The sequence below is a fragment of the Megalops cyprinoides genome, chromosome 4 (genome assembly GCF_013368585.1).
Source record: "Megalops cyprinoides isolate fMegCyp1 chromosome 4, fMegCyp1.pri, whole genome shotgun sequence".
NCBI lineage: Eukaryota > Metazoa > Chordata > Actinopteri > Elopiformes > Megalopidae > Megalops > Megalops cyprinoides.
The window spans coordinates 25,315,481-25,336,211 of record NC_050586.1 but is presented as its reverse complement, the minus strand read 5'-3'; the positions used below and the strand labels follow the sequence as shown (position 1 = coordinate 25,336,211).

At 46.2% G+C, this 20,731-nt stretch overlaps 2 protein-coding genes across 2 annotated transcripts; both read right to left on the bottom strand.

Moving 5' to 3' along the window:
* Positions 1-529: 529 nt before the first annotated feature.
* Positions 530-5,533, bottom strand: gkap1 (G kinase anchoring protein 1). The gene is made up of 11 exons (XM_036527536.1): positions 5,301-5,533; positions 4,573-4,728; positions 3,913-3,990; positions 3,350-3,482; positions 3,227-3,255; positions 2,617-2,769; positions 2,312-2,398; positions 1,941-2,004; positions 1,579-1,649; positions 1,377-1,457; positions 530-938 (listed from the first exon to the last, which is right to left on the bottom strand). The coding sequence occupies exons 1-11, from the start codon at positions 5,526-5,528 to the stop codon at positions 897-899; spliced, it is 1,122 nt and encodes a 373-aa protein (XP_036383429.1). The 5' UTR covers positions 5,529-5,533; the 3' UTR covers positions 530-896.
* A 2,900-nt stretch (positions 5,534-8,433) lies between these two features.
* Positions 8,434-19,815, bottom strand: LOC118776192 (kinesin-like protein KIF27). The gene is made up of 17 exons (XM_036526305.1): positions 19,756-19,815; positions 18,849-19,173; positions 18,213-18,413; positions 17,058-17,989; positions 15,767-15,889; positions 14,689-14,844; positions 14,136-14,302; positions 13,938-14,053; positions 13,187-13,405; positions 12,803-12,879; positions 12,377-12,556; positions 12,073-12,141; positions 11,596-11,772; positions 11,298-11,498; positions 11,018-11,215; positions 9,577-9,775; positions 8,434-9,337 (listed from the first exon to the last, which is right to left on the bottom strand). The coding sequence occupies exons 1-17, from the start codon at positions 19,756-19,758 to the stop codon at positions 8,835-8,837; spliced, it is 3,846 nt and encodes a 1,281-aa protein (XP_036382198.1). The 5' UTR covers positions 19,759-19,815; the 3' UTR covers positions 8,434-8,834.
* Positions 19,816-20,731: the final 916 nt, after the last annotated feature.

Below are 20,731 nucleotides of genomic sequence, written 5' to 3'. Positions count from 1 at the left end.
GAAGAGGTGGGTCTTCAGTCTGCATCAGGAGACAGCCAGAGATTCCGCCGTCCTGACCCTTGTGGGAAGTTCATTCCATCACAGTGGGACCAGTACAGACAGGGATCATGTCTGAGAGGAGTGACCCCGTCAGGATGTGACAGTCAGTTGCCCTATGGTTGCAGTGCATAGTGATATGGGCAGTACATACAGTTTGAAGACTGACTGAGGTATGAGGGGGTGTATGACGTGGCAGTGACGGGCTCATTTTAATATTGCAGTTTTATGTAACCCTTTTTCACTTTGTTAAAATTTGTTGCATGAATGAACCAACCCTTCTAACACACACACACACACACACACACACAGTAGGGCTGCACACTGGTCTGTACCACTGCTGGACCCTTTCACCAGTGGAGTATGGAATTTACCATATTCCACCTCTGGCAGACACTGGTCGCAAAACAGCATTTAAAAAGGACACATTTTGGCACTGGAAAAGTAGTCTCTTTACTTTACAGTGAAAAACAATTTGCATTACATGCCAGCATTTTGGCATTACAACAAAAAATATAAGAACAATGAGAAAGCTTTATTACTGAGTAAGGAAGGGTTAGTGAAAAGTGAAGAAATGCCCGAGGTCAGAGGTCAGAGTTCAGGAGATTTAGACCAACACAACGCCATTGCTTTGCCAGCAGGTAGCAGAGCATAGGACATACCCATTATTACTAAACCCCTTTCATTTTAATTAGACCAGCCTTAAATCAAATTAACAGAATGCTGCAGTGGAACACCAGCAGTTTGGAGATTCTGTTTGGGTGGGGTCCTAGCTCTGCCCCATTGACACTGCAGGTACCATGGAGACCCTGTGTGAGGTCACTCAGTCTCCGCCCTTAAACTCCTCCCCCTCAGGTGCTTCATAGGTCTGACTCGGAGGCTTTTTTACCTTTCTTACTTCCCTGGGAAAGAGAACAGAACAACATGAATAGGAGCACTGCCCATCTCACTTCAAAATACCCCATGCAGACAAAATACCAATTATCTCAACTTCAATCTCAAAAAAAAAATATTTCAAAAATAAATGTTGACTAATCAGAAGAACATGAGTATGGTATAGATTAGCGAGAGTAAAGAGACCCTTTACTGAGTTAATATATGGTAAGTCTCATGGCTCAGGACCCTGCAAGGAAATACTGTGGGCCTACTCAACAGGCAGCTAACCAAACTGATCTGAGACCTTTGCGGTCCTCTGAAAGACATGGTGATGTACAGAGAAAAGTAGAGATCTGTCTGTGACACTGCTGCATAAAGATGTGGCAGCTTATTACAATGGCATGATGTATGCTGTTATTCTGTCAGACATACAAAAACAAGGGAGAAAAGGCTCACTGTATTACCTGGTAGTGTTTGGGTTGATCCAACTGTAAACCTTTCACTTTAGACTTCTCTTGTTCCAGGGATGCATGCAACATTGCCACCTGGACAGACAAGAAGTCCATAGTCGATCAACAACACTGTCAGCAAGTCAAAATAGTGACAAAATCGACATGGCAACAAAGTCACAAAACACAGTAACTAAGCAGACGCAGTCATACACACCTGGGAAGACAGCTCCTCTTTTATATTTAACAGCTGTTCAACCTGCAGTAGAATCTCGGCCTTATCCTTCACTGATCACAGAGAGAAGCACATCAGTAAGACATCACACCAACCAAACACATCACTTAGAACACTAGATTTCAAACTGTTTCAGAAGTTTCAATACACACAGTATATTGTAGATAAACAAAGAAATGTTAAAGAAGAAAAATGAATGCAAAATGAGGTTAACTAAGGTTTAAATATCATTTTAAACCTACTTTAGTGCAGATGTTAATCTTCTTATACAGAAGTGTAATATTGCTATAAATTTACTGCAGTGCAGGAGTTAATTGTCTTCTAAATCTACCACTCATACTTACTTTCTCCTTCTTGGAGCATCTTCAGAAGTTGGGAGTTTCTTGCTTTTACTTCCTTGTATTTCACCTGGGAGTAGATAAAGAGATGATCCTGAAACTCAGCTTCCCCTCAGGAAAGTTCTAAATGCTTTCAAACCTAAAATGTTCACAACATTATGACAAAGTGTTTTCGTTAAACCAGTCATCCTTCTGAAGTTGTGCAGCTTTGCTGAAAGTGATGCAAGTGTTTAATAGATTTTTTTCCTGGTAGATGCCAGCTGTCCAATTCAAGCAGTATATGTTTTTCAACAATATGGATCTTGCCATTTCATTATTTGTGAGGTTGAATTGTTCTTTCATCTCTATGCGCAGAACTGTGGGGGGTATTCACTTACCTCCCATTCAGAAATAACCTTCTTTAGCCTTTCAATTTCCAAGTCTTTCTTTTCTAGCTCATATTTCAGCTGTTCTGCTCTCACATCCTAAAATAAAGGAAATGTCAGTCACGTACAGTCACTGCAATTACAGCTATGAACCACAGGGTGGCGCTCCACGACCCACCAAAAACTGCATCTGGGAGTCTGCTTTGGGACCGAAGTGTGGTGGACATCACATCTGCAGTGTAGTTAAACTCATTGTTCCCACTCAGCAATGTGTGGTGAAACTCATTTTCCACACAGAATTGAATGGTGAGACTCACTGGTTCGTGCTCTGCAGACGTGGCGACCTCCATGCCACTGCTGCTGCTAAACTGCTCTCGCCGTTTCTCTCTCAGGACAATCCTGCTGACATCATCCTCTAGCTTATTAAAGAACCGGTCGTCATGTACACTAGGATTGACAGGTTTGGCCTCCTGGAGAACAATTAAAACATTTGAATCAGGAACATTTCCACACTCCCACAGAGTAATGTATTCCCAGGTAATGCTATTTGTGACAAACAGCCACCCAAACTTCAGCTAGTCACAGTGAATCAGGCAGTGTGTTTCCCTTTAAGACTGAGAGCATGCAGAAAGATGCCATTTTCTGAAGAGGTTTTTTTCCATTTTGAAGGGTACTTCATCCTTTGTAACAAGGTTCCATTAACCTGGGGTGACCTGGAGTGACCCACCATGTTTTACTTCGCCTGGTCATAGGGGACAAGGCTGCACACAGCCATTTTGTATTTGGAAGTTTTGGCTTTTTAATGGATCTATCTTATTTTCACCTTGATTTAGTCAGCATCTCTGAGCTCAAACAGTTATGGCTTGACAAAAAACGAGAGCAGATACAGAAGGAAAAGGAATTTCCAATACAACACCTGTTCCTCACCTCTTTCTCCTGTTTCTTGTGAAGCTGATCTGAAAGGAAAGAGTCATATTGGCATTTATAATCAGATTCTGATGCATTTACATTGGTATGTGTGGAGTCCATGTTGCTGAAAGTCGTCCTCACCAGCAGCCCCCTCACTCTGGAAGTCTTTCAGAGACACAGTGATGCGCTGCCTGTCTTTGCCCTGTTGATTCCTCCTCTTATCTTTCTTGCTTCCTTTGGCTCTGGGAGAAGTTGTGTCAACATTTTCATAATCCTGGACAAAAAATACTTTCTTAAATATTGCATCAATCTTGAATCAATATCATCATGAAAGTTACATATGAGAAATCACACCATTCAGAATAAATTGAAAAGTTGGGTTTAGATGTAAATTGCATATTGGACTGGTATATCCATTTTTAAGTTCCTATCAAACTGTACCATTTATTTGAGGAAATGGAAAGGAAAAAAGATGGCCAGTCCTGTCTGATTAACATGCAAGGAGCAGATAACCCTAAAGCTGAGCAGGAGAGAAAGCGTTCCTGAAACAGGACTGATGCTGTTGCATTTACTTTTGCCACTAGGCAGATGCTTTTCTCCTGAGAGACATGCAAACAAGAGCACAAAGTGCATCTAATGGTGTCCAAGGAACAGCAGTCCATTAGAACGCGGCTGAGCGCACCTCCTTCCACGGCGCATGGTACCTGCTTGTGCTCCTCGTACTCCAGCTTGCTCAGAATTAAAGCCTTCTCCAGATCTGCCTCATACAGCTCACTCGTTAACTGCAAATGAACACAAAGACCAGCTGGGAACCAATGGGAGCCAAACAGGAACATGTACTATGGAAAAAAAAAAAACATTACTAAAAACAGACTGTGTGACATGGCCATGCTCCCTGCAGCACTGTTGTGTGTAGTATTGCTGTTGTGCATTTATGTAAGCCTGCTGTGTGTTACTGCAATGCTGCTGTTGTTTTAATTCCATGCTGTTGCGAGTTAGTACACTACCGTTGTGTACTAGAGTAGTGCTGTGGTGAGTGCTGTGATTAGTTGGTTAGTGTGCTGCTGTAGTGAGTTAGTGAGGAACTGTAGTGTGTTAGTGTGCTGCTGTAGTGAGTTAGTGAGGAACTGTAGTGTGTTAGTGTGCTGCTGTAGTGAGTTAGTGAGGAACTGTAGTGTGTCAGTGTGCTGCTGTAGTGAGTTAGTGAGGAACTGTAGTGTGTCAGTGTGCCGCTGTAGTGAGTTAGTGAGGAACTGTAGTGTGTCAGTGCGCTGCTGTAGTGAGTTAGTGAGGAACTGTAGTGTGTCAGTGTGCTGCTGTAGTTTGTCCTGCTGTTTGAGGTGCTGTTGCTGGCTGCACTCTACCTGTTCATCTCTCTGTTTCCACTGCTGCCAGCTCTCCTGCGGGGCCACCGTATCTCCAGCTGAAGACTGCAGTAGCTCACTGGCCATCCCATGGACTGAGGCCGGCTGAGGTACACATGATTTCTGAGGCAGCTTCTTAAAAGCCAAGCTTCTCAACTGCAGCCATGTAGAGACAACAAAACCTATCAAACAAAGCAGCTCTGCCCACAAATACGGTATTCAACTCCTGTCAGACCGAGAGCAGACTCTGCCCACACACACTACAATATTTGCCTTCAACATCTCCTTCCTTCCTTTAGTTTACAAAGAGGAGTTTACTCCTCACACAATCAGCACACAGCAGTCATACATGGAGGAACGACAAAGGAGGGAATAGCAGGTACAGAGGGACCTGCCAGCATGCAACTGCCGGGGATCCTGCTGGGACAGCCTCAGTGTGTGTCTGTGTGCATATGTGAGTGTGGGTTTGGGCATGTATATGTATGTATGCTAGTGTGTGTGCGGATATATGTGCCTGTGTGTGTGTGTTTAGGTCTGCATGTCCAGACAGCTTAATCTAAGACTGAAGCACATACGGTGACTGTGTAATGACACCATCCCTCTCATTGTACATCATGCTTTATTCTTCCCCAAAAGGTTACAGAACCAGTTTCACCCTACTTTGTGTCACACTAGCCCGGGTCATGCTGGCCTGCGCCTGCTGTGTTGGACACCAGTTGGAGTCGCACCTCGTTGGCCTCACTCTGCTGCTGTTCTTTCCTCCTCTTCTTTTTCTCCTTCCTCTTGTCGTTGCTCTGACTGGCTTTGCCCCCCGCAGCCTTCCCTGGCCTCCCTGCCCCCGGCTGCCGGCCGCTCCTGCTCTTCCCCGGCTCGGAGTCAGAGCCAGAGTCGCTGTCCACCTGCAGCAGCGCGAACCGGGATGCTGTGGTGGGCACGGAGATCACTGCAGACGCCATGTGTACACCTGACAACACCACAAGCGTTTGGAAACAACACAGCCAATTAAAGCACAAAAGTATGTTTCTACAATATTTAACACCACAACATAATGTTTAGTGCCGCAACAGCCCACCTACACAGAGGTTATACACACCCACCCGGTATAGAGTCTTTCAAAACTACTCTTACTTCTGTTCACATGTAGAAGTTTATACAGAGATAAAGCAAAGTGGGGTCGGATGTAGGCTTTTAACTTTACAGGTATTATCTTAGGTTTTCGCTTGAAAGGGTCAGGAATCAGAAGTCCCTTCCTGTGTACAAGGCCTCCGTAATTCTCCCGTGTGCTACGTAAATTTGGAATCTTTGCAGCTGAATAACATTAATTGCCTACCATACTCAACTTACCTCGGCTTCTCTGGTGCCGCTTGGACAAATCAACGATTTTTTTTTATTTCAGAATGTGAATGAATCACTATATTTTAAGAGTAACAGCAGTTTACAAGACGAGTATCCGATATTAGAATTACAGTCGTATGATTTGCGTTCTTCTGGCAAGCTCCACTGTCGGCAAGACCCTGCGATGCCAGATAACAGCTACTGTTCACTAACATCGTTATGGTGTACATTGATCTGATCTATGAAGTTAGACCATGCAGCCATAATACCACAACAGATACTGAAATTATATGCAAATAACTGCAGATGATAAAATATCCTTAACGTTATCACGCTAACTGCAAGCCTTAGACACTCTTTCTTGGGACACACTGTGCGTTAGAATAGCTCGCTAGTTAGCTAGCCACCTGGCTATCAGTTTCACCAACTAATGTTTAATGCGGTTTTGAAGTGTTCTTTAAAAGCAGACATGTATGTATTTCAAAGAAGCACAACTGAAAATACTCAACACCTAGCTAGCTATTTGAGTTATCTACACAGTTATAGCCACCACCCCACACTTTTTGTATGATTTTAAATTCTAACGACGTTATAAAGCCAAGGTCTCCCAGTTCGCAAGCTAGCTAGTTAGCTGGATAAAAATAAGTATTTTTAAATAGTGTAACAAAAGAAATGATGAGAACATTTAAGCTGGAAACAACAGCATATTGATAGAAAACTGAACGACATATAACTCTCAATACACTAGAATACATGAAAATATTTAAAACCCGCATAAACCTGTTTCGTGGTTTTCAGCACGAGCCTCACGTCAGTTCACAACAAAGTCAGCAGAAGAAGTACGGCAGCTCGGAAAGCCAAAAAGAACCAGAGTGAACTAGAGTGACCAAGAGGCGAGAGCTCCAAGCTGGAGAAACTGCCCGTCGTTGGTCCATTGACTTATATACTGTATGCTATCGTATATACCCATTAGCCTGAGATCCAATGAAAATTGCACAAGATCACTGAAACTTAAGTTGGGGGATGTAATAATTAGGACAATCTCGACGGAGATGTTAATTTGAAAGTTGTTAAGAGCAGCATTATTGTTTATTATTAAGAGAAAATTCTGCGTTGTTATACTTCTACAGAATTATACTCAGCGTTAAGTCAATGGTACACCGAAATGCGGATCAGAATATATTAAGTAGTGGAAAAAGATGGCAGGAGTCAAAGGGCATAGTAAAGACCAAAAAATGCTATTGCAATAGCAAAAAAAACAACCAGTAAGTGCTGCCTGAAGAGAGTAAATAGCCACTCAACATTCTCTGTTAAAACGCACCTGATCAGTAATCAGTATTAATAAAACTGATGAATTCCTATGAGAAAAAAATGGACTTCCATTTTCAGAGGAAAAGTCTGCATGCAAAATTATTTTAACTAACAGTTCAACTACATTACATGCACATTTTGTTACTACTTCAATTTAACATTTTCCCCTAATAGTTGTTAAATTATCTAAAAACATCCAGGAAAATTGGGTGCCTTGTGTAATATGGAATATGAATATGGGGAAAATGAAAACATTTTTTACATAACAGCCATGATAATGACTTGGACAGAACAGTGTTACATTAACATTAAGAAGATTGTATAAATTATACCATAATTGGGTTAATATAAACTGTATGGACTTTCAGACTTATCTTTCAGACTTGCTAGAAATTGCATGGGCACTACTTCAGTGACGTCATCCAAGAAACTGGCAGATAAATCCCAGTGTGCCTGGGAGCAATGAGATGGGGAAACCCTGCCCACTCCTGTCCCTGACAGAATGAAGCTAATTTGTTGTGTTGCTATGGCCTCCTAGTTACCACTGGGAAACAGGGCCAGTTTTAAACATGGGCTGTAGGGTTCAGCCTGCACAAGACATGAACGTCTTGCCAAGCGACTGAGCCACTTAGAATCTTTTTAACAAATGAGACATTTAATTATCCAAATGGTGACATTTCTGGCACATTTTCAGCCATAGGAGGACGTATGATGACCAACTGATGATTACCAGAATGAAAATAATGTCCACAAACAGGAAAACATAACAAGGTTATAAATAATTTAATACTAAATAGAAAAATTACATTAGAAAAAGAAAGGGCTGATGACTAAATCACAATAACAATGTAACAAAAAAGTTATTTAAAAACACAGAACAAGAACAGCATATACGAAATAATACAAAAATGTTTTATATTAAATATCTTACAAAATTGAAGGCATAATCATGACAAAGTAAAACAACATATAAAAACAGTCATTATGTACACTCTGGAAATTGTACAGCTACTCTGCTCTTTCCGAAACATGATTTTAGATGTACTGGAACTGCAGGGATCACCAGAGAAAGTGCCTCTTCTTATCTGAGTCCATGACTCACTACAGGAAAAGTGCCACTTCCTGTCTATGTTAAAAAAAACTCACTACTAGAAAAGTGTCACCTCCTGTCTGCGTTAACAACTCACTGTTGGGAAAGTGCCATTTCCTGCCTGCATTAAAAACTCCCCAGAGGGAAAATATGAGTTTGGAATGTGATGAGTGCTTGTCTCCCCACACAGGATTTGAGGGTCAGGGGTCACTGATGAGTGCATGAGAGGTGAAATGACAAAAGCCTGTGTGACGTTTATTGTGGATATTCTGCCCTTCACAGACAGAAATTTGTCATATGTACAAGTGGCAAAACAGATGGACGCGAACAGTGACAGATGAGCTCAGTCCTGGTAAATGCCAGTTACATTGGCTGCCCATATTCATCACTGCACAGAGACCAGGCTGTATGGGAACCATAAGAAGAGCCTGGGGGAACAGCAGGTACTCAGAACTGAGGAGCAGAGAGCTGCTGGGGGTGCTCCCACAGGTACCCCCTGCTCCCTGGGCTCAGTCGGCTCTAGACATCACTCGCTTTTGTGTGACACCTCAATGGAGTCCTCCTGGAAGGAGGAGCTGCCGGCACTCGGGCAGGTGAGGCGTGTGTGCAGGCCTGTAGGCGATATCTGGCGCACTTGTCTGTGAGAGACCCTCACGGAGGCCGACTCTGCCCACTGAGCGCCACGCCTCCCCAGTGCCTCCTCACCCACTCGCCATCTGCTCTGGCTGCTGCTGGGTGGAGTCTCCTCCAGGTTAACGCTGTGGGCCTGGACATCCCCCAGCGAGCTGCCAGCGCTCTCCTTCGCGCCGCTAATGCTGCCAGTGCTCTCCTTCACAGTGCTAACGCTAGGGACGTCCAGGTCACTCCCTCTGGTGGCCGGAGCCTGTGAGGTCTCAGGGTGTGCCAGCTCTCTCAGCTTCTTCTTCAGTTGGCGACTTGTTGACTTGTAAAAGAAGAGCTCCTTCTCCAGCTTCTGTATCTTCCCCTCGCGCACCCTCAGTGCCTCCTGCTCTCTCTCACTCCCACCCTCTGAACACAAACACGACACACATGCACACATGAATGAACACATTCAGCACAAAACATCACACACACACACACACACACACACACACACACACACACACACACACACACATACACACATCGAGTCAGCATCAAGCATGGGACAGACAGAAGGAGTGTGGTACCAGTGTGCAGGTTTGGAGAGTGGAGGCGCAGTGTCAGTGTGTGCCCAGCAGAGGGAGATGTCCATGCCAGGGTCTTACCTCTGAGTTCTTGCAGAAGCAGTTGCACATTATGTTGGTGCTCTCTCTGCTGCTCTGTGAGCCGGCGGTCCGTGTCCAGCGTGAGGCGCTGGAGAGCAGCCTCCAGCTCCCTGACCACACCCTCCTGCTCTTGCAGCTGCAGCTCCAGCTCATCACAATGTAGCTGTAGTCTCCTCTCTCCCTCCCTCAAGCACACCACCTGGGCAAGAGAGAGAGAGGAAGGGAGGGGGAGAGAGAGACAGAGGGAGAGAGATTACAACAAAGCCTGTCACTCTTAGAGCGGTAATGCCACAGGTGAGCCCTGACAGTCAATCTGGACAAGAGTTAGAGTTATGGTATTCCAGAAAAAGCCACAGGGAAAGATCGCAGGGAAATAGGTACCACTCCACCCTGATTGACTCTGTGTTACAGCACTGTGCTGACTATACCTACCTTGGACCAGCAGTGAGCTTCACCCTAGCAATAAATACTGTAGAAGAATAAGCTTGGAGAGCTTTCTGTGCAATAAAAACTAGATTCGGAAATACTAAAATACCTGTAAGATTTTGGCTTGAAATCTAAAATTCAATCATAACCTCTATATTACCACATGGGAGTAAAGTATGGGGGCTCCTTTCCTACCCCAAGTTCTAAAACTGGGAAAAAACCCAAAAGATTCATTTGGAATTCTCTAAAAACTTGCATTTTCACATAAATGCACCTAGTAACACCAGCAGGGCAGAACTGGGCCCATTCCCTCTGCAGGCTCACATTCAAAAAAGAGCAACTAAGTTCTGGTGCCACTTAAACCAAGCAGATCAACGCTCTCTAAAATACAAAAACATACTGAGAAACCTGCTCTCCCAAGACAAGGACCCAACTGGGTCTAAAGCTTTAAGGATGACTGAATAGAGCCAAATCAAAATCGATGAGCCTCAGAACCAAATCACAAAAACTCCCAGAACAATAACTAAAACAACAGATCTTGATTTAAAAACAAACACACTGAAAATGGTAAAAATGAACTAAAATTACAAAACAAACTTCAATGCTATCAGACCCTAAACAGACAGATTAAATTGGCAGCATATATGAAAACTGCTGTAAAGAAAGTAAAATTCTGAACAGAGACTTGAAATTGAGAGAAGCAAAAACAAGGAATCTTGGCTGTGCAATTATTGTAAGCTGCAAGAAACAGACACTGAGATGCATTTCCTGTTCTCCTGCTTAAAATATAGAATAATAGGGTACACACATTGCTCACAGCTTGAAAAAACAATTTCAAAATTGGGGGGAGAGGGAGGGAGGAGAAAATAAAGACTGAGTAAAGCAGAAATGCAGGTGAGTGTGACTGTGCATTTTGACACCATGATGACACTGAAGTGGCTTGACTGTAAATGTGTGGAATATTGATGGCATGGTCCCTGTGTGCAATAAGGCATCTGGTTTTAGGAGGACAGACCTTGTTGAAGTACATAAGGAGCAGGGCTTGTGTCTCTGGAGGGGACAGGGTGCTCAGTTTGGCCATGATGTCCCTGTGGCTGGAGCCTGTATTCAGAGCCACTGTCCTCTGCCTGCTCCTGATGGAGAGGCTTTTGTACTCAAGTGCGGTGTCCAGCGCCTCAATGGCCTCCTCCAGCTGGAACAGTGTGTGCTCCTCCTGTGAAAACACGCCATTTTGTTAGCCACCACCTCAAACACACACCCTAGAACGCAGGAAGTCCTGAGAGGTGGAGCCTCACCTCGGTGCTGAGCACGTTGCCGTCCCGCAGCCGTGAGTCCAGGCTGTCCCTCCTTCTACAGAGCTGGCGTCTCTCCTCACGGAGGCTCAGTGACCCTGTGACCTCCACAGCACCGACTTCTTCCTGACCGCACTTCTCCTCCAGCTCCCTGTCCACTGCCCCAAGCCGAGAGGACACATCCAGCAAGTCCTGCTCCAGAACCTGGGACACAAAGGGTTAAACCAGACCATAGGTCACCAATGCTCCACGTTGCTGTACTGACCACTGCTCCACACCGCCCTCTGCTGGCCACGCCTACCTGACTGGATCTCAGTTTCTTCAGCTCCAGCTGGCTCCTCTCCTGCCAGAGAGACTCCCTCCGGCTGATGATCTCCTCCCTGCATTTCAGCTCCTCCTCCAGCTCTGCCAGGGCACGTTTCTGCTGCAGGACTCTCTCCTCCTCCTGGTCCAGCCACCTCTGCTGCTCTTCCAGCTTCTGCCACAAGAGGGAGTCATTACAGTACTGTGGCCCGTAACAGCTCTGTAAATCTACTATCTCACCATAACAACACCGTCACCCTACCCCCTTGCCTTTACAACTCCATGACCCCACATTCTTGCCATTACAGCACTGTGACCCCAGCCCTATTAGCATTACAGCACTGTGACCCCAGCCCTATTAGCATTACAGTACTGTGACCCCAGCCCTATTAGCATTACAGCACTATGACCCCAGCCCTATTAGCATTACAGCACTGTGATCTGGGGCACTGGGGTGTAGGTGAGGCAGGTATACCTGTGCTGCTGAGGAAATGTGGTCACTCTTCCCCTCCATGCTCTCTCTCAGAGCTCTCTTCTGCAGCTCCTGCAGCACAGAGAGAACTCCTGACCCATACACATTACACTAACTCACACGCATTATACTCACACACATTACACCTACACACATTATACTCATATACACTGTACTGGCCCGTGCACATTACACACAGTAGGACGTAAATTCTTTATGAATACAATGGTGTGAGAAAATGTATTCTTTATGAGTACACTTATATGTGAGCTAGGGGGGTGAGGATATGAACACAGTGGTGACTCACTGTGATGGTTTGGCGGTCACACGTTAGATCCTGCTGTATCCTGCTCCTCCTGCTCTCCTCCTCCTGCAGGTGGCGCTGTAGCGTCTCCCTCTCCTTCTTCATCAGCTCCACGCTGCGCTCCTGCTCTGCCCGCCTCTTCTCAGTCTGCAGGTACAGCGCTGCCAGGGCCTGCCCCTCCCTCTGAAGGACACACATACACACACAAACACACACACACACATACAGACATACACATTCACATACATACATACACACACATACACAGGCGAGCACACACACAAACACACACACATCAGTGCATCTTACATATAGGTTTAAATGTGGTACAGAGTTGGAGGTACAGGCAGATGTGCAGCTAGAGCTACAGGTACAGGTTAAGATATGTAGAACTACAGGTACAGGTACAGGTAGAGGTAGAGGTCTCACCTGTAATGCACTCTTCTGTCCCTTCTGGTCATGCAGGGAAATCCTGGAGTGATCATCCACTGCCTCGGCATGCTTCCCTATAAAACACACGTCACCTTTAGACAGCATACATCTACACACACACACACACACACGCACAACTCACCTGTAGACAGCACACATCTGCACACAAACACAGTATCACCCAGAGGCAGAACTCAGCTATACACCACACGCATATGAAACTACAGACTGCAAATCTTTCAGCACCTCTGCACTTTGTGGGCAGGTAAATAAAAACATGGCATCTGTCTGGGCTTCTGGCCGTTGATGTAGTCACGTTTTCTTCTACTGTAAGCTACACAAGTAGCATGAATGAGGTCATGCCGGGTAAAAGCTCTGTACCAGTTTTGACCAGTTCTTCAATGAGACTCTTCTTCAGACAGATGTTCACACCCAGCTCCTTGATCCTCTGCTGGGCGTGGCTGTGCCTTAGCTCCGCCTCCTTCAGACGTTGCAGGTTCACTCTCTGACTCTGCCTCAAAGCTCGCACCTCTGCAGACTCCGGCCCCGTGCAGGGGTCGTCACAAGAGCCAGCTTCCACTGTCACACAGGGACTGTCACCTACAAATCAATCAAACACACATGGGGTCATCGGGCCAGAGGGCAGATCCCTGACTGACCAGTGTTTTATAGGGCTGTGTCAGCATACTGCATACTAATATGCTGTGTAGTACAAACCTGTTAGAATGCATCAATCATACAGTTTGTATCAATTGTAAGCATACTTATCTGTCAAAATACTAAATTAACAAATTCTGACATCAGATGCGGTAGATACTAAGTAGTTAGCTACAGCATCTTGCTCTCGTTATAAATACTACAACTAGCATGTTAAGTTAGGCAACAGTGAGTCAAATGATCGATGTTAGTGTAATATTGATTTGACGTTTGTTCAATAAAAAATGGTTGTTTGCTAGATAGCTGCTTGTATGCTGACTACTAACAACTGTTAAAATTATCTGCTATTTTTAACACCACCATAAGTCCCACCATTTTGTTTTGCAATGAACGCTGTACCTGCAGGGGGAGTGGTTTGCTGTACCTGCAGGGGGTGTGGTTTGCTGCACTTGCAGGGGGGAGTGGCTTGCTGTACCTGCAGGGGGTGTGGTCTGTTGTGGCATGTTCCAGTGGAGCTGTAGGGACCTCTCTGCTGGCATGCGTGACGGGCGGTTGCTGCGTTTTCGTGTCCAGGTGAGGTTGAGAGAGCGCCTGTGACAGACACACCTGTTAAACAACCCCCAGCGAGAACACAGACTAACCGCTACACAGGCGAGGGTCGCTTGGCTCCTACCTGAAGGCCCTGCTCTGGTCTTCCTCTTCTTTGCCCCCCTGCTCTTCCTCGTCAAGCTGCTGCAGGACCTCGTCTCCCTCCTCGATCTGGGCCTGCAGCAGCTGGCTGCGCATCTTAAAGCACGCCATCACCCTCTCCAGAGAGTAGGCAGGAGGACTGCTATGCACCTGCGCACACACAACCAGACCCACAATCACAGCTGCACGCACACACTCTCTCACGTAATCACACTTTGCACTCACACACACAAACACAATCATGATCTCAATCACTCTATCACACATACATTGACAATCACAATCACACACACATATACACAGCCACACACATACAGTATTCTATACTTGTACTGGCTCCTTAGTCTCCAGGGAAGGAATAATAATGATACACACCTGCAGGTGTGTAAAGAAGGCAGTGCCTTCATCCCCTTAACAACACTTCATAGTAACCCACTCTTGTAATATCTGTGCTACGCTGATCAGGCCACAGTATTTTTTCTCCCAAAGATACAGTTCTACCACACGCTATTTACTGTGTGCACAAAGACTATTACCTTCCTGACGTCTGTGTTGCCATAGTTACGCAACTCTCCCTGCGCTTGACTGGTCAGAGGGACGCTGAAGGGCCTCTGGGTGGAGGTGCAGGTCCTGGAGGTCACGAGTTCCCTCAGACGACCAATCAGCAGCTCCTGCTCCACCAGCTTCTCACTCTGGAACATTTAGTTACACATTTATACTGCTATATAAAGGGGACGGCCTCACTCTGGAACATTCAATTACACACTGGCTGTGTCCCAAACACACAGTACCACACTGTGTAGTATACTTATTAACTGCACTTCACCATCCAGTACATTCACACCAGATAGTATGTTTAGTGTGGTATGGTTGAAAGTACTCGGATGCCACACTACAATCGCTGAGAAAAGAAGTATGCATTAACTGCACACTATCCAGGAAGCGTTTTGCATTTCCTGTCCCAGAATTCATTGCAAAACAAAATTGTGGGGCTAATGATGGTGTTAAAAATGTAAAAAAAAATGGCAGATAATTTGAACAGTTGTTAGTAGTCAGCATACAAGTGGCTACATAGCAAACGACCATTTTTTATTGAACAAATGTCACATCGATATTACGCTAACATTGATCATTTGACTCACTGTTACCTAACATAACATGCTAATTGTAGTATTTATTAGGAGAGCAAACTAACAAACTTCTGTACCTAGCTAGTTAGCCTGTACTGTAGCTAAGGTCAGAATACATGAATTTAGAATTCTGACAGAAAAGCATGTTCACAAAATTGTTACATACTGGGTATTTACATACTTATTGATGCTAAAAGATAATGCAGAGTTCAGACTAGACAGCGTTTTAGTATGCATATGCATGCCTGCTGAGCTTCTACGGGTTCTTGAGGTTCTTGAGGTTTCATGAAGCTGGACTTGTTTTGTCTAACATTAATCAGCTTATTAAACTTTAAGTTCAGTTTTATGCTACTATTGAGGAAGAAAGGAAGCTATTGATTTCATTACGGGGGATTTACTGTCAGGGCAGAATGTTCAGGGTGAAACACGCAGAGTCGAGTATCTTGTTGTAAAAGGGAATCTTTGGTGTGGCAGGAGGTCTCACCTGCAGCCGGCTCCGGTTCCGTTCCTCCTGCAGGGTCGCCAGGAGAGTGTCGCTCTGCTCCTGCAGCTGCTTCAGCTGGAGCTCTCTCTGGGAGAACACCCCCTCATCAGCAGCCAAAGCATCCTGACGGAGATACACTGAGTCCTCACAGGTAATAACACATACACACAAACGTACACTCTCTCTCACATGCACACACACGTGCACACACACATTCACACACACACACACAAACACTCACTCACATTCTCTCTCTCTCACACACACACACACACACACACACACACACACACACACTCTCACACACACGCTCACTCTCTCACAGACACACACACACACACACACTCACACTCTCTCTCAAACACAGAAACACACACACACTCTCTCTCTCGCACACACACTGTCTCTCACACACACACTCTCTCTCTCAAACATACACACACACAGTCACACTCTCTCTCTCACACACACTCACTCTCTCACAGACACACACACACACTCACTTTCACTCAAACACAAAAACACACACACACACTCACTCACACTCTCTCTCTCACACACACACACACACACACACACTCTCTCAAACACAGAAACACACACACACTCACACTCTTTCTCTCACACACACACACACACTCTCTCACAGACACACACACACTTACACTCTCTCACACACACACACACACACCAACACACGCTCACTCTCACAGACAAACATGTACACACATTCACACACATGCACTCACACACACACATTCACACTCTCTCTCTTACATACACTCCCTCTCTCTCTCTGACACACACACACACACACTCACACTCTCTCTCACACATACACACACACACACACACACACATACTCACACTCTCTCAAACACAGAAACACACGCACACACACACTCACACACACACACTCTTTCACACACACGCTCACTCTCTCACAGACACACATGCAGTCACACACATTCACACTCTCTCTCACATACACATACTTTCTCTCTCTCCCTCTCTCCATCTCTCTCTGACACACACACACACACATATTCACACTCTCTCTCATGTACACACACACTCACACTCTCTCTCTCACATGTACTCACAGACATGCTCACACTCTCTCTCACACATACACACACAAATATGCACAAGCACAATGACTAACATATATATGCATTTATCAACACCCTCACAGGCTAACATGCACACAGAACCTCATTCATGCTGCAGCTGAAAAATACACACAGACACCTACAAGCACACAAAGGAGTACGCACACACAGAAACACACCTGGCACTTCTTCAGCTCTCGCCGCAGCTGGAGGATGGTGATATGAGGCTCCTCCCCTGCCTCATCCTCAGAGAGCGCCAGGTGGGTGTGGCCTTCTCTCTGTACCCGCCTCAGCGTCTCCAGCCACTCCTGCAGGCGGAGGGCGTGGCCGTGGGCAGCCCCGAGGGCAGAGTCCTGCTGCTTGAACAGCAGCTCGGCAGCCTCCTGAGTGAGGGCGTGATACTGGAGGCACTCCTGCCTGCACTGGGCCAGCTGGTCCTGCAGGGTCTGAATCCGGCTCTGGTCCCGCCGGTCCTGGGAGAGGCGGCTGGAGCGGTCGGTGAGGCTGGCCCCGCCCTGGTCCCGCAGCGCCTCCCGCAGGCTGCGCACCTCCTGCTCCAGCGCGCCCAGCCGCTCGCGGCCCACGTCCCAGTTGACGACGGGCCGATTGCGGACGTCGCGCGCGCGGCTGGCGAACATGAGCGAGCTGAGCGACTCCTGCAGGCAGCGGGAGGACGGGCTGACGCAGGCGATCATCAGCGTCTGGGCGTTGCCGCCCAGAGAGTCGCGGAGCAGCCGCGTCAGCTTGGCGTCGCGGTACGGCACGTGCTGGCCACGCCGCCGGGGGTCGCCCAGGGCCCGGATCACGTTGCCCAGCGCCAGCAGCCCGCTGTTGATCTGCACCGACTCCTTGAAGTGGCGGTCGGTGTTGCCCGCGCGGGCCATGCGCTCCGAGCCGGCCAGGTCCACCAGGTGGAACTTGGAGGAGATAGCGCGGGCGGCAGCGGCGTCGCGGCGGCGCTGCGTCACGGCGATGGTGAGCAGGGCGTGCGAGCGGCTGGAGTGCTCGTTCATGTGGGTGGCACCTGTGCGGCGCACGGCATTGCCCGCCTCCAGCAGGGTCAGCAGCTCCTCCACCGATTCCACCTCCCTCTCCTGAGCGCCCACCACCACTGCAAACACGCATGGCGCATTTCCATTACAACATGAAGACCGCTGCTCCAGGAGGACAATACAAGCACATAACATATGGGCTCAATAATTATGCATTTCCCTAGAAGGTCCTCAGTTGGACTCTGCATCATACAGCTGTGTTTCTCTCTGACTCTAACTCATCAGGCCTGTGCGGGTGTGGGTGTGACACATTCCTCCTGAATGTCTGGAGGGGTGTGTTACCTGTGTTTCCCTTCTCATCCTCTCGGATGTGCATGTCCTTTGAAGACGTGTCCAGCTCCAGAAGGTCCCTGAGCTCCTCCCTGTAGACCTCGATGTAGGACACCCTCACGGAGAAGCGTGTGCCCTGGCTGGCGGCCATGCGGAGGAAAATCTCCTGTGTGGCCCGGGGGATAATGCCACTCCCTCCTTCAGGAGTGGAGACTGCAGTCAGAGGGAGAGGAAGCACCAGGGCTTTATTAAATACACACCTACATATCTTCCAATGAATATAGCTTATTAAATGACACAAAACTCCACATTGTCCAATTCCTGGTAACATGAATTACCTCAGTACATTATTTCATCACTGGATAAACTTATTTTAAGGACAACTTCCAATCTCATCGTTTCATACAGGGTGTAAAGGGACTAATGAAAGTTCATGTGGAAAAGCACAATCTGCTTGTTTGTGTGGGGGAGTCTGATTAGCATGTGTCTACTGCCAGCCAGCAGAACAAACATACATTACAAATAATCCAATTGATTCAAAGATCAGTCATCCTGTGCACGGCCTGGTTCCTATAAAACAGCAGCGACATATAGGTTGTTGAGATTGACTTGATTTGTTACTTGATTGTCTCTCACCAATAGGCCCACCACCGATGGTGTATGTCTTTCCGGATCCGGTCTGTCCGTATGCGAATACCGTGACATTGTATCCTTCCAAGAGAGAGGTTACAAGGGGTTTGATGCAGGAGCTGTAAACCTCGTCCTGCTGGGCGGTCGGTCCAAAGGCGAAGTCGAAGGTGAAGGCGCGGTCGTTGCCCAGTAAGACCTGTCTCGGGTGACCCGGTACCAGGCGCACGCACACGTCGTGCTGGTGCAGGATCTCTTTCTGAAGCAGCGGTCTTATTCGCACTGCCACCTTCACTTTAGTTTCCCCCATTGACCGCTCAGGTTCCGATCGTACGCAGGTAATATGCTGTTTGACAACGTAAAAAAAAAAAACATATACTGAAGCCCATTATGTTTCTGTAACATTGTCAAGTAATCCACCATTACCAAAGCAGCTACCGAAATGGGTAGCTAGTGAAATATGAACGCAGTAAAGTTAGTTAGCTAACTTTAATCGTAGACAGGCATTTACAGAACATTTGGGTACTAGCTAGCTATTTCGCTAACTGAGAGTTAACTGGCTAGCTTAGTCTCTCTTCCATCTAAACACAGCCTGAAGTTACAAAGACAACGTTACTAAGAAATGCAATCCTTGGCGTGTTTACAGCTGAACAACACAACTTTACACTCAAAGCTCATTACAGTATGAAACTTAACTAACGTTAGCTAGCTAGTCAACGAGAGAAAGAGACAATGCATCACTGCCTTCCAGCACTGGCAGCTGGCTAGTTAGCCTGTTTACACTCTAATCTTCGCTAACATAAGATTTATTACTTATTTATTACATACGTTTTATTACTCGTTTCACACGCTCCCAGTTTTCTGATACCTAATCCAGCTAACGTGAATAGGTTTATTGTATGCTTTGGTGTCAGTTTTCGCAACTTACCATAAACTTGAGGGATTGTTCTTGTAGATCTAGACTAGACTAAGTTCCCATCTACTTTTCACCTCACTTGAGCTCGTAGGTACATTACATAGCTACATCGAAAGTCTTTAAATGTCGAGTTTAAGTATTTTAAGTACTTTGAAGCTTAAACTAACTGGGTGCGTCCTGTTCACCGTTATATGACATAGATGTGTTTACTTCTACGGCTAGCTAACTCGTTATTTACTTAGCAATGTTTCTGCTTTCACTTGATCTTCATTGTTTCTCCCGGTCACCTAGCAACCACTGAACGATTCCAACTGATTAGACAACAACAGCTACTCCACGCCGATGAAGCGGGTCCCACTGAAGGGTTTGTGAAACGTAAAAAGGGAGAGCGCCGCTCAGTGAACGTGTTGTGAAAGACTACAGGACAACAGAAATAAGATCTCGTGGCCAGCGAAGGTAACCAAATACATTTGCTTCAAACCCCTCGCAGTGCTCAGATTCAGAAGCATAGTTCTGAAGTATTTATGTAATGTAAGTAACTGTAGGTCAACATGTCTGAGTAACTAGTAAGCTAGTGTATGCTGCAGCCCTTTATGTAATGGTAAAATGTACATAACGCTACTGAATATGTGTGTACAGATGAAAATGACAAAGCAACACTGCAGCAAGATTGTAACAAGATTGTTTGCCTGTTCCTTATGTTATCATTCGGTTTTACATACCAAGGTTCATATAAGAATATTCTTCATTTGAACTGCCAGTTGTACATCAGGCTCATCTCACCGTAACAATACGCACCCCTGCAAGAGTGCTGAAGTGAAATGAATGCAATCCTCCGATACACTCACATGCAGCCAATGGATGTTTTTCACACATTTGGTGCTATTTGCAAGGTGATGACTTGCAAGGTGCCTGAGAGTGGTGAGACGAGGAATCCCTGGCCAGTGCACCTAGCTCTGTCCCTGGCAGGACTAAGCTGATTAGTCGT